The 12,677-nt window shown below is 41.1% G+C and overlaps 1 protein-coding gene across 19 annotated transcripts in view; it reads right to left on the bottom strand.

The window, feature by feature from the left end:
* The window catches only part of epb41l3b (erythrocyte membrane protein band 4.1-like 3b), a 54,696-nt gene that overhangs the window by 28,611 nt on the left and 13,408 nt on the right, over positions 1-12,677 (bottom strand). For 16 of the 19 annotated variants that reach the window (XM_084911228.1, XM_084911227.1, XM_084911231.1 and 13 more), the window contains 2 exons: positions 7,449-7,645; positions 3,299-3,442 (listed from right to left, as the gene is read on the bottom strand). In XM_084911228.1, the coding sequence (XP_084767354.1) occupies positions 3,299-3,442; positions 7,449-7,634 (330 nt within the window). In that variant the 5' untranslated portion in view covers positions 7,635-7,645. Of the gene's footprint in view, positions 1-3,298; positions 3,443-6,918; positions 7,115-7,448; positions 7,646-12,677 lie in introns of those variants that run through there. The other 3 variants (XM_084911233.1, XM_084911229.1, XM_084911234.1) reach the window with 3 other exon arrangements.

Raw genomic sequence — 12,677 nt, 5'->3', positions numbered from 1 at the left:
GGGTCCCACTCAAGCGAACACAGTTCTGCTTTAGAAAAACTTTACAAAGCAGAAATAATAAGATAATACAAATGGAGAAATTCAAAACAGTCTGACACAGTTGGTCAAAACCACACAGCAAACCGACAAATAAATAAATAAAATTCTTTGACAGATTATCGAGCTCTGAAAGTAATGACTCCATCCACACCCCGCCATGCTAATAATGATTAACAACCAACTCATGCTCCATTTCTTCTCCTCCCAAAATATCTCATTTCCATATTTAATTTCCCTATATTATGATAAAAGTCATGCTTCTAGGCTAGTGTGGGGTTCCGAGTTTCACATTTACAACACAAAGACACGTGTTTTTCACTGATTGTTGGCTCTCTTTTCCTCAAAGGGTTTATTTCTGGAGAGCAGATGAGCTTTGAAGTAAGAACTGAACATTTAAGAACCATTACATGAATATTTTGTTCCCCCCTACAGACTATCCAGAGAAGGTTTGGAGGAAAAACAAAATCCCATAAAACAGTTTGACAATGCAAATGCGAGTGTGCAGAGAAAAGCGTGAAATCACTTCTTCTAAGCAGGGCCGTCAAAACAGCAGCTTTATTCTGTTAATACAACGTGCAGGGATCATAAAAGTAACACACAGATGAATTCTGGGTAATGGCGAAGACCACTGGCACAAGCTATCAAATCATGTGAGTACTGATGATCACTGACACCCTGACAGGAAACATTTGTTTTATATATTAAAGCAATATGTAAGGTTGCTCCCATCGTTCAACTTTAATAATAATAATAATAATAATAATAATAATAATAATAATAATAATGCAGTGGAACGCCATGAGCTGCATTTCACATGCAGAAGGAAAAATAAAGATAACTTTACTTGACAAATGTGATGGAACAGGGCTCATAAACAAGTTCTTATATAAACACGACATAAAGGGAGCCAACCAGCCATTCAGCAGTCAGAGCTGAAAACACTAGAAATCAGCTGATTCCGGTCCCCACCAGGCGATTGGTCCATCTCTACCAAAAATTTAACTGTAATATAACTATAATGTAGACTGGTGCATGTTTACCTGTTACTATATTTGCACAAATAATTTGTATGCTCAGTTTAGTGTCCAAGAATGATATTTTTCCTTTAAGCATCTCTCCCCCTCTAATGACCACAGTATTGACAACCCATGTTGTGGCAGGGACTAAACACAATCGCAGACTTTAGAGGGAAAACCAGCACACCGCAGACCACGGCCTCTCTGTGTGAGGATCTAAACGTATTCTAGGCTAGATTCGACACAGCGAACACCATGAGACCGGACAGTGTGCGCACCGCGGATGACGTCAGTGCGCACACTGTGTCTGAGGAGGATGTGCGGAAGTGCTTCAGGAAGGTGAACGCACGCAAAGCTACTGGTCCGGACGGGGTTCCCGGCCGCGTCCTCAAGTCATGTGCGGCTCAGCTGGCTGGAGTGTTTACACACATCTTCAACCTTTCCCTCTCTCTGTCTGTAGTCCCAGCCTGCTTCAAAATGGCCACCATCGTCCCTGTACCCAAATCCTCCACCATCTCCTCACTGAACGACTGGCGACCTGTAGCCCTGACCCCCATCGTGAGCAAATGCTTCGAGAAGCTGATCAGGGACTTCGTTTGCTCTGCACTACCCGACTCATTGGACCCTCTACAATTTGCATACCGCCACAACAGGTCCACTGATGATGTCATAGCCCTGACACTACATACTGCCCTCTCGCACCTGGAGAAGAGAGACACGTATGTGAGAATGCTGTTTGTAGATTACAGCTCAGCATTCAATACCATCGTTCCCTCGAAGCTGGACAGGAAACTGCAGGATCTAGGACCGAGCAGCTGCCTCTGCAGCTGGATCCTTAACTTCCTGTCTGACAGACTCCAAGTGGTCAGACTGGGCAGCATCACCTCATCCCCCGTCACATTGAACACTGGTGCTCCACAGGGGTGTGTACTGAGCCCTCTCCTGTACTCACTCTACACCTACGACTGCACGGCCACTAGCAACTCCAACGTCATTGTGAAGTTTGCGGACGACACTACAGTGGTGGGTCTTATCACCAAAGGTGATGAGACGGCCTACAGGGAGGAGGTCAGCGCCCTGACCCACTGGTGTCAAGACAACCATCTCACCCTCAACGTCGCAAAGACAAAGGAGCTGAGAGTGGACTTCTGGAGGTGCAGAGAAGTACACACCCCCATCACCATCAACGGCGCTGCTGTGGAGAGAGTGAGCAGCTTCCGCTTCCTTGGTGTACATCTGGCTGAGGATCTTACGTGGTCAGTACACATAAACAAAACAGTGAAGAAGGCGCAACAGCGCCTCTTCTTTCTCAGGAGACTGAAAAGATTCGGCATGAGCCCCCGCATCCTCAGGACCTTCTATCGCTGTGCCATTGAGAGCATCCTCACTGGATGCGTCACCACCTGGTATGGCAACAGCACCGCCTACAACCGCAAAGCTCTCCAGAGAGTAGTGCGGTGTTCTGAATGGATAATTGGAGGTGAGCTTCCCTCCCTCCAAGACATCTACAGGAAGCGGTGCATGAGGAAAGCGGGAAGGATCATCAAGGACTCCAGTCACCCCAGCCATAAACTGTTCAGACTACTTCCATCAGGAAGGAGGTTCTGCAGCATCCAGTCCCGTACCAGCAGACTGAGAGACAGCTTTTTCCATCAGGCCATCAGACTGCTGAACACTTCATAGACACCTCACCTTCACTACTGGAACTTCAACATTATGCATTCCATACTGTACATTAATGCCACTTGTTTTGCACAATATCCAACTACCAACCTCTGTATATTTTATATATTTTATTTTATTGTTTACTCTATTTAATTTTTAAATATGTATACACACACACACACACACACACACACATATATACACACACGTAGATATACATATTTAGTATACACATTCAGTAATATGCATACACTCTTATATTGTACATATATTTATTCATATAATTCTCAGATTTAGCCATTCTTATATTTTGCTTGGTCTTATGTTATTGTATTTTTGCACACCTCTGTTGCTTGTGAAGCTTGCACACAAGAATTTCCCTCACATGTACTGTACCAGTGTACCTGCACATGTGATGTGACAATAAAAGTGATTTGATTTGATTCTTGCCTTCTCTTTTTGGACCTGAACAGTTTCCATGTGGCTCGAGTCTCTTACATATTAAAGTAGTGAAGAAGCTGATGGAAACACAATATTTAAAATGACCACCACTCTGTGTTAAACTTAAAGCGTCTCACCTCTACATTGAGCGTGAAGTCTGAGCCATCCAGCAGAGTGACTTTACACTGCATGATCTTCACCTTCTTGACTCCTCTCAGCGGAGACCTAGACAGACGACTGGTGGATGACCTGTGGGATACCAGATCCTCTTCCTGCTGCTCCTGGCAAAAAGAGGAAAATGTGTCACTTAAAAATAATGAGAACAATACATTTACAATAACAGTTTTTTACATTTGGGATAGAGCTGAATAGAATTTCCTTGTTAAAAGTAATGAGCTGCCTCTACCTTGTCATGCTAATTGTGGATAGAGGCATTAACGTCTCTAAATGTCCACCAGAAGAGAAGTTTCCTTACCTAAATGACCGTTAATGTAAACCTAAAAATAGACACTGGGACCCTGACTGAGTGTAATCAGATCCCACTGAGAACAGCTAGGGGTGTACCGCCATTTTGTCTTAAGGAGAGAAAATCCAATTTTCCACTTCGCTGAAAACAAAGCCTTTGCTGACTGACTTTATGCTGAATAGTCGCCTTTGCTTCGAGATATTTTTCTTTCTTACATAGAGTGAATTTAATTCCCTCCTTTTATTCTGATGAAGAACATTTCTTATCTTGCTTTTCAAGCCATTTTCATTGCATTGTTCCTGCAGTATCTACTGCAGCTCATGTGGACTACTCTCCCTGTAGACTCATTTTGATGTAGTATTAAACAATAGAAGAAGAAGAAGATGACTCTAAAGAACACAAGAATGAAAGGTCAAGTTAACATTTCTAGGAAATACCACAAGACACATTTCCCCCCATTTGTTTGACGTATGACTGGTGAGAACAGGCACCACAGATGTATGAAATCACAGTTACATGTGCACCCTGCTGGAGAACGTGCCTCACAGGGAAGGCCGACAGTGTTGTGTCAGACTGGTGAAATTTCCCCTCAGTCTTTCTCCTGGCAATTCACACAGCTCTAACACTGACGGTGCATCACTGATCATCCTCAGTGTGGAAAAACAAGGGGTGCATAATGTAGCTGTGTGAATTTGAAAGAATCCTGGGGTCGATCAGCTCAGTGGGCAACACTGCAAGTTATAAAAGAAGATCATATATATGTATAACTATTCCCCTGGAGCTACTTGGATCTAGGAGAATAGCAATGTTCACTTTGGACCAAACCACAAACTGTAGCCTGAGAGGTGAAGCCAACAGGGAGCTGCCTTAGCATTTTCTCTAGTGGCCAGCAGGGAGCGACTCATCTAGATGCAAAAAGAAATCTCAGGTAGAAACCTGTAAGATAATGATCCCACTTGCCTTATTATCCCAGCAGGTGCTTTCCTAATCACTTTATGGTAACAATTGCCCATTCAATTGCTTCAATTCCTGATCCCGATTTAGATAAAAGCAGATGACGGAGCAGGAATGCTTTAGGACAGCGGTCCCCAACCTTTGTTGCGCCACAGATACAACAAATACAACAAAATAAAACTAGTATCGGTACCGAAAAAAAGAAGATTTATTCATAACACACGTGAAAAGACCCAGGAAAACAGAGTTAACGATAAAAACTTTAACAAAATAACGCTGAAAACCGATAAAAACCCTGAAAACCATACATTTCACACCTCAGCCTCTACTCTCGCGGCCCGGTACCAAACGACTCACGGACTGGTACTGGTCCGAGGCCCGGGGGTTGGGGACCGCTGCTTTAGGACATGGCTATGCTGTGACTGACGAGTCACTACTGTGTGAGAACGCAGTGTCCTCGGTTTCTCAGAACACATGTTTGTGGTGGCCATATTACACCCATCTTTTATATCCAGTCTCTGCATACATCTTAAATATCTCACCAAGTGCTTGACTAATGTCTGAGAAATGCAGCACAAATAAGCATTACCCTGGGAAGACAGGGTAGTAATTGGATTCCCAGTATTTTGAATCCAGCGCCATCAATAGTCCAAGATTTTTGATTTATGACTAAAAATCCCATTCCTAAGGACAACTGAGGCCAAAGGGAATATGATGCTCTTTTAGCAACGCTAAATAGCTTTATAAAGATTGCAGACACAGTCAAGTTTTAGCATCTCAATGAAAGCAATGCTGCGCCCATGTAAAGCCTAAAGCTGAAATTAAAATCTGGCTACCACAGAAGTGTTTAATGTAGACAAATGATATCAATAACATCAATGCAAAATATTGTACAAGTCAGACTTTGTTAACATGAAAACATGTCATTTATTTTATCACCGTTTCACCACATTACCCTGCATTGTATATAATTAATTTATCCATCACATCGCCCTGCGACTGCTGCTCTCTCATTACAGCCTGTTATGATTCACGTGTAAGCTTCTTTTCAACAAAGGCACCATTTAAATCCTTCTCCTTTCCACATCATGATAAGAACCTGCTGAATGAGTGGGGTTGTGGGCCTGAGCACATTCAAACTATGGTTACACGCTCCAACATATTAAGGAGTTAAAAGATCAAAGTCACCCAGATGTGCAGCTTTTGGGGAAGAAAGAAAATTGCTATTTAATATTAGTTTTCCATGCAAAATAAAGCCTACACCTTTAAATATAATCCAGAGTTACAGTCAAATACAGCCCTTAGCTTCATGCCTGGGATGGCATGCGAAAGAAAAAATAATAAGAGCTCAGAGCTAATCCCTACTCTAATGCGATCTCAGACCCTTCATATATCAAAAATCAGTCAAACCTATTACAGTCTTTTTTTTTTTTTTTTTTAATAAATGTTGACTAGGTGAAACCCAGCAATAGAAAAAAAATATATAAAACATGGATTTAAAGTTTTCTGAGTGAGTAAACACATCCTAGACGTTTAAAGCAACACAAACACTATGTAGACTGGGAATGTGAACTGTTAAGTTGTTTGAGATGTAACTTTTTATATACATTTTCCTCTAACTACCACAGTAAGAGACCACATCTACAAGCATGTGCAGCTGGTGAAAATGTTTTTCTTTCAAGTAATAAATTAGAGAAGAAGCAGGGATCTACCTCACACTGAACCTAGTAGTTTGGAAGCACTGGAAATTCAATCTGCAGATCGATTAAATAGTGAGCCAGAAGGCTGTTTGGGCCAAAACCTGAAGACAAGCACTTAGTACTCAGATAACATCAGTAGCTTCCCAGGCTTCATCAGATATAACATGGATAGGCTACAGGGTATAATATTATACTACCAGAGATCACCGTTCTCTGGTTTTAGACTCGTCCAGCTTCTTTGTCAAACATGTAAAATCATTTAAACATGTTCATGCCTCGAAGTGGTGTGCAATCTTACGGATACATTTTAAAATACACCAAAAGTCTTCATCATAGTTCAGACTCAACTCAATGGGTTTAATTCCAGGTTGTTCCCTAAATTCTTCCAATCATTGTCCCCACAGCTGCAGGAAGTTGCAAATTGGGAGAGATGTAAAAACAGTCAGTACAACAAATGATTGCTGTGATGAATGCAAATAATGCCAGGTTTCTACTGAACTACATTCATAAGTTATTCAACATAACAGCAAGGATGGCTGTGGCATCCTTGCTGTTATGTAGACAAGTTATTTAGAAAACCTGTGAAAGAGGCAAAACACAAAGACGGCAAAATAAAACAACTAAAATCATCCCTCACCAAACTGCCCGTGCGTGTGGCCAATCAGTGACAGTGACTATATCTGTCAAACTGGCTTAGTTGCTGTAAAGCCTGAAAACAAAGCATCCACAATTGAAGGTTTCTTGATCTATCCGTCTTCCCATTTCTAATATATAAAAAGCATGGAGCTCTAACTGAACACCAGGCTTTCCTCACAAACAAACAAATGCATCTGACGCATGGTTGTAACCGCCATGGAGGACTGAGGTCACGTCTTCACATTCTCTCCCCCTCCCCACGTTCATTTCCATTTTTCCTCACAAAGCCACAATTCATTCAGAAGAGGGATGAATGGTGTGTAATGTTTTGTCAAATTCAAAAGGATCTATACAATGTTTACACCACAAAAGAATCATTCTTAAATAAAGTGGCAAAGTTTGTTTTGTTTTTTTCCTAATATTAAATTCAGTAAAAGTATGTTTAAAGGAAAATTATGGTGGATGCGATGGATGGATGTTCCATTTTTAAAAGAAGTGACAGTGGGTGGATGTGGTTACAAAGAGGCTGACCTGTTCTTTCCTGGCCGGGGTGCTGTGTCCGACGGCGGCTGGAAGCTGCTCCAGTTGGTTCTGAGGCAAGGCGGGTTCGGCTGCCACCTGGCTGGGTTGGGATGCCGCTTTTGCTTTCCCCTTTTCTGTCTCCTTATTCTCCTGTGGCTGCTTGGCCTCTGAGTCGGCGCCTGATTCAGTTGTCATGGTAAATCACACTGGAGTGGAGGAAAATGGAGGGTAAAGAGGAAAAGTGGATGAGTCAGCTGACTTGTTATGAATTGATGCAGCGCCGCTTTTCGGGCCCATCTAACGATAAGCTCCCCTCTGATGCAAATGCAGAGATGTGGATATTGTTTGACAGCAGAATAGGCATGAATGCAAGTGGCTTTGGTGCACTCACGTCCCCCTTTTAACTAATCACAGTAGTGTCAGTAGCTGACAATACTAAGGGCTTGGACTGCTTGTACCATGACGTCAACAAATTCTACAATATATCCAAAGCTCACTAAGGGGAATTAAACGAATTTAAAATAATATCTACAACTGTAACAAATATATATTTCCGCTAGTATTTTTTTTTTTATAAATTGGTTTCTAAAATATGAGAAAAAAGAAGTCTAGGAAAATGTCTGAATATATTTGCCAATTACTTTTCTGTCAGTTTATTAATCAAATACTTTATGAACTTCTGCAGTTGTTTCACATTCTGATAAAAGCATCTGTGAAAAATTTACATGTGTAAATCAATTAAATTGGCCTAATTTGCTGATTAGGAGGAAATTAAGTGAGAAACCATAATAAAACGATTTAAATTGATTAAATATTTGAACGAATCCGATGGAAATGTCAAACATCTCAAGCTCTCCAGTGTGGAGCTCCACTATTTTTTGCACAAGACAAAAAAAACGTCACTTTATGATTCCTACCTGTTGTTCAGACAATTCTGGGAATTTGAAGTTGGAAAATATTTTATATTTTCGAAGCAAATATCAAAAATAAACAAAAAAAATAATCAAACTTAAATATATTAATTCCACAGAGGAAAACTAAATGAAAAGCAGCAATTCACTGGAGAAAGCAGGAAGAAATCTGCCCTTTTCTTATCTGAGTTACTTTAACAACACAAAATAGCTGATTAACTCTGTGTTAAAGTACAAGCCCCCGGTTTCTCTGTAGTGTTTACACTCAGGAATCCAAAGTGTCTGAGCTGCACCAGTACGTGTTTTTCATGGCATGACCTTCTGCTTCTGTGAATAGCAGCACACCAGCAATGGATGTGGTCCCAAGGGCCTGAGGCTGGGTAATGAGGATATATCTAATGGCTAGATTTGACAAACAAAAATGACAGAAAGGACAGCTCACACCAGAGGCTAACTGTACCCACAGTCTTTGACACTGGGATGTGGGGTTTGGAGGCTGTTTGTGTTTGGAACGGCATACTGCGCCTCTGCTGCACAGAGCCTGGGTTTTGTAGTATGGATGCCTGTCATTCTGCTGCTGGTATGCTTTTCCCTGAGCTCTATTTATAGGGCTGTGTTTACTGCAAGCACAGAAGATTCCAAGGAAGATCTACTTCTAGCTGTGGGCATGGTCAGCACTGTCTGGATCAACAAAACCAACGCTTCTTAGGGGCAATCCCCAAAATAATCAAACAGTCATTAAGAAATGGCAACATCTGCAACTCAAACGTTGAGCACATTAAAACAAGATAACATCTACCTGGTATGACTGATTACATCTGATTGTTACAAGCCTTTCAAGACATTTTACCAGACTGAAAAAAAAATCTCTGAAAACCTTAAAGATTTAAATTTGGCAAACACGTCCAGCTCCATGCGTCTAGATTATCAACAGCTGGACAACATGACCTCATGCCTCGGCTGTGTTGTTCAGCTTGCACTTTTTAGCTTCAAAATAGTTTTGAGCTGAATAGACTCAAGGTTGTGTTGTCAGCCCCTTGATTCAAAGCCATTTGGTATTAGCTGCTAATTCTAATGCAGAACGATGCTTTACTTAAACAGGCAATTGCTTTTTGAATGCCAGAAAATATTTCATCTTTGCTAATGAGCACTCCTCTTAAATCCCGATGGAATTGCTTCAAACTAGCAGTTCAAAAATAATGCAAACTCAAACTTTGCCAAGCAGCAGAAACACTTCAAACCAGCATGTTGTTGGTCATTTAATGGATCAGAATGATGCTGATATAAAGCAACAGTAATTCATGGACTCAAATCAGTGGAAACTATGCTTTCTAAAAAAGTCATGAGCATTCTAAGCTCTAAGGGTCACTGAATGCAACGTGCTGATCAAACACTTCAGACCTCATAAAAAGGGCTATAAAGATGACCTAATCAAGATTAAAAGCCTGAGCAGCAGCACTTTGAATAAACGAATAAAGTCACAAGGTCCAAATTCCAACCCATGTTTTCCAACTGAAGACAAGAAATGTAAAAGACCACTGAGCTGAATTCAAGCAAAAATCCTGTCAAAACCTCTTTCGCTGCAACTTTGTTGTGTCATGTGCGGCAGAGTTGAGGCGCGGATCACTAATCAGCTGACAGAAGATGGCTGCGTAGCTAACCTTTGCTTTTCTTAATCCTTTTATGAAAAAGGAACTATGGAAGGAGTGGTGGAACGGAACATCTTAGCACCATAGAAATGGAGGAAGAATAAGTTCAGTCACTGGTGACAGGCACTCTTCACAGTGCAACACAACAGCCTACACAGTAGTCCTGTGTGTGGCCCTCCACCATGGACTGGTACATAAATTATGCATTCAGAAAGAAAGCCATGTATTGCCCGGGATTACTGCTAGTAGCTGCCCAATATTGTACCAATATAGAATACAAGTTTCAGCCAAAGTACTTCAAAAATGTGTGTTTGGAAAAGAAAGGGTTCAATGCCATTTTATCAAGTTCAAGTCTTTTTGAAGGCTCTAGTAAACTTACAAGATTTACCTTTTAACAGGTATATAAGGACAGAAATAGATAACTCAATGTGCTGACAAAGCAACTAAATTACTGCTCATCCTCTCACCTCAACTTCACTAATGTATGTACTTGATCTAGAATCAGTTACATGTAAAACATTTTGTTGACTGGGAACCGTCTCTAAAACAGAAGCGTATTATAAAAACGGGAAGTTTTAAAACATCTGTTTGTTCCCCCTGTAAATTCTGGAAGTAATAAAAGTAGAAGTCAGCACTTACAGAAGAAAAAAAAAGCACTTAGTGTCAAAGATATAATCAAATTTACCTCTTGGATTAGTAGCTTTACGGTCAAATGTGAGCTGATGAAAGCAGATATAGTCTCCTCAGTCACACCTTAAGATAAAAGCTAATACTCTCTGTGTTATGCCTTCCAAGGAAGGACAAGTAGAAACCACCCACCTCTGAAGAAACATTAATACTGCTTTATCGTGCTTCATCGTTCTGTGAATCCAAAGAGGCCCACAGTTAATAAAACCTGCTGTCTGTCACTGGACAGACCAAAAAAATCCCACTGAGCTGCAATGGTTGGGTTGTACACTGCAGTGGATATTCACATCCATCCTAAAAGAGCAGCCAGGGTTTTATCGGTGTGTAGCTGCATTATTACATAATTGATCACAGACACTAAATACTGTAGTAGGACTGCCCATGCATGCAGACCTCCATTTAAGGGCCATGTGTGATTGTAATGCACACTGCTGGAAAGGGGCCTGTGCACATTAAGTCTCATGGACACACATGGGAGGATGAGGGACTGCCATCTGTGCCGAGTGCTATTAGCCAGAGTACACCACAGCTGGGCCCATCCCTGCCGCCCCTGCCCCCACAATCATTACCCCTCAGGGACTTATGGAGGTTACATGGAGGGGAATAGTCTGCGTTGCTTGACACGTCAAGGCCCATCCCGAGCAGGCCTGCCAAATAAGATCTGACCATTTTACATGGCCGCAGGGCCGACAGCTGTCGCAGACCAAAACCCAGCCGCTGTAACAAGATATCACGTAGCTGGTCTGGACATTCAAATTAGGCACCCCTGCAGATCCCCAAAGTCTTATCAATTGTCCTGACTAAGGAAATTATTGACATGTTTTTGGAGAAGTCTGTGGTTTAGTAGATTTAGTAGATAAATCAATTAAGTTTATTACTTAAATAGTTATTTATCAAAATAAATAACTTAAGTAATTACAACATTTTTATTTAAAGCTCTACCTCCTCTTACTTTGCTAAAAAAATTAATTAAAAAAAAAAAAAATGTTGTTTTGGGTTTGTGCTGTACTTGTGACACAAAAAGACATCTAAAGATTACCGCCATATATAAAAAGCCAAGTGCTGTGTTAACAAATTCAATTACCAGATTAATCAAAAAAAATTTAATCACAGCTTTAGAACTTCCTAAACCTTCAAGACTTTTGCCAAAAATGCTGTCCAGCATCATCCCAGGAAACTTCAGAGTTTATTGAAACAACAAAAACCTGATTGGACATCACACAAGGTGACAACAATGAAATAGAGGTCATTATTGCCATTTCCACTTAATCAAAAGTTGAGTTGAAAACCTTCCTTACAACATTTTCATATGACATAGCTTTGTGCATTTTAGTCGTGCACTTGAGTCAAGAATTTTACACAACCCAGATCTGTTTTATACCACACTGGGTTGAATGTTCTCCCGCTCTGGTGTAGGAAAAATTGAGCATGTCAACAGTTCTGACAATTAAAAACATGGGTTTCATTTGAAGAGCCAGCAAAGACATTCCAAAAACAACTCTCTGTAAAAGGTCCCTGCAAGACAATAAATGCGTGAAATTGTAAAATCTTAGACTCAGCAAGCATCTGAGGCAGATGGTTTATGGCTTCTGTGTGTACGCTCCATTGCCAGTTTACAGCTTAAGAGTGCAAGTCATTCAAATGATCCCTGTAAGGTTTCGCTGAGACTTCCATGAAAACGGCCTTGTGACATCTGATCAAATAGTATTTGCACATTTGATTATATAATTTAGCAGCCGTTTCAGATGTCAATTTTAAAAAGCCCTTTGGTTGAACCCTCACAAATCTAGCCGACACGTGAGACCTCAAGAGCAGAATTTGGGGAAGGTAGACTGGTCACATGAAGGTGACTCCAAGCAGGGAGCATTTTTGCTGAGGCGGCCATAAATCCTGTCGGCTTTCTGCGTTTACATTCTTAGCATTACTGTCTTTAGCAGTGAGGCCTCCGATGATTCGGTGGGCAACACAGCTAGCTTACTGTTATTGCATTC

Source organism: Perissodus microlepis, chromosome 18, assembly GCF_051167445.1.
Source record: "Perissodus microlepis isolate ML-2025 ecotype Zambia chromosome 18, ASM5116744v1, whole genome shotgun sequence".
Taxonomy (NCBI): Eukaryota; Metazoa; Chordata; class Actinopteri; order Cichliformes; family Cichlidae; genus Perissodus; species Perissodus microlepis.
Note: the sequence above shows the minus strand (reverse complement) of the source record. Positions and strands in the feature narration are given on the sequence as shown.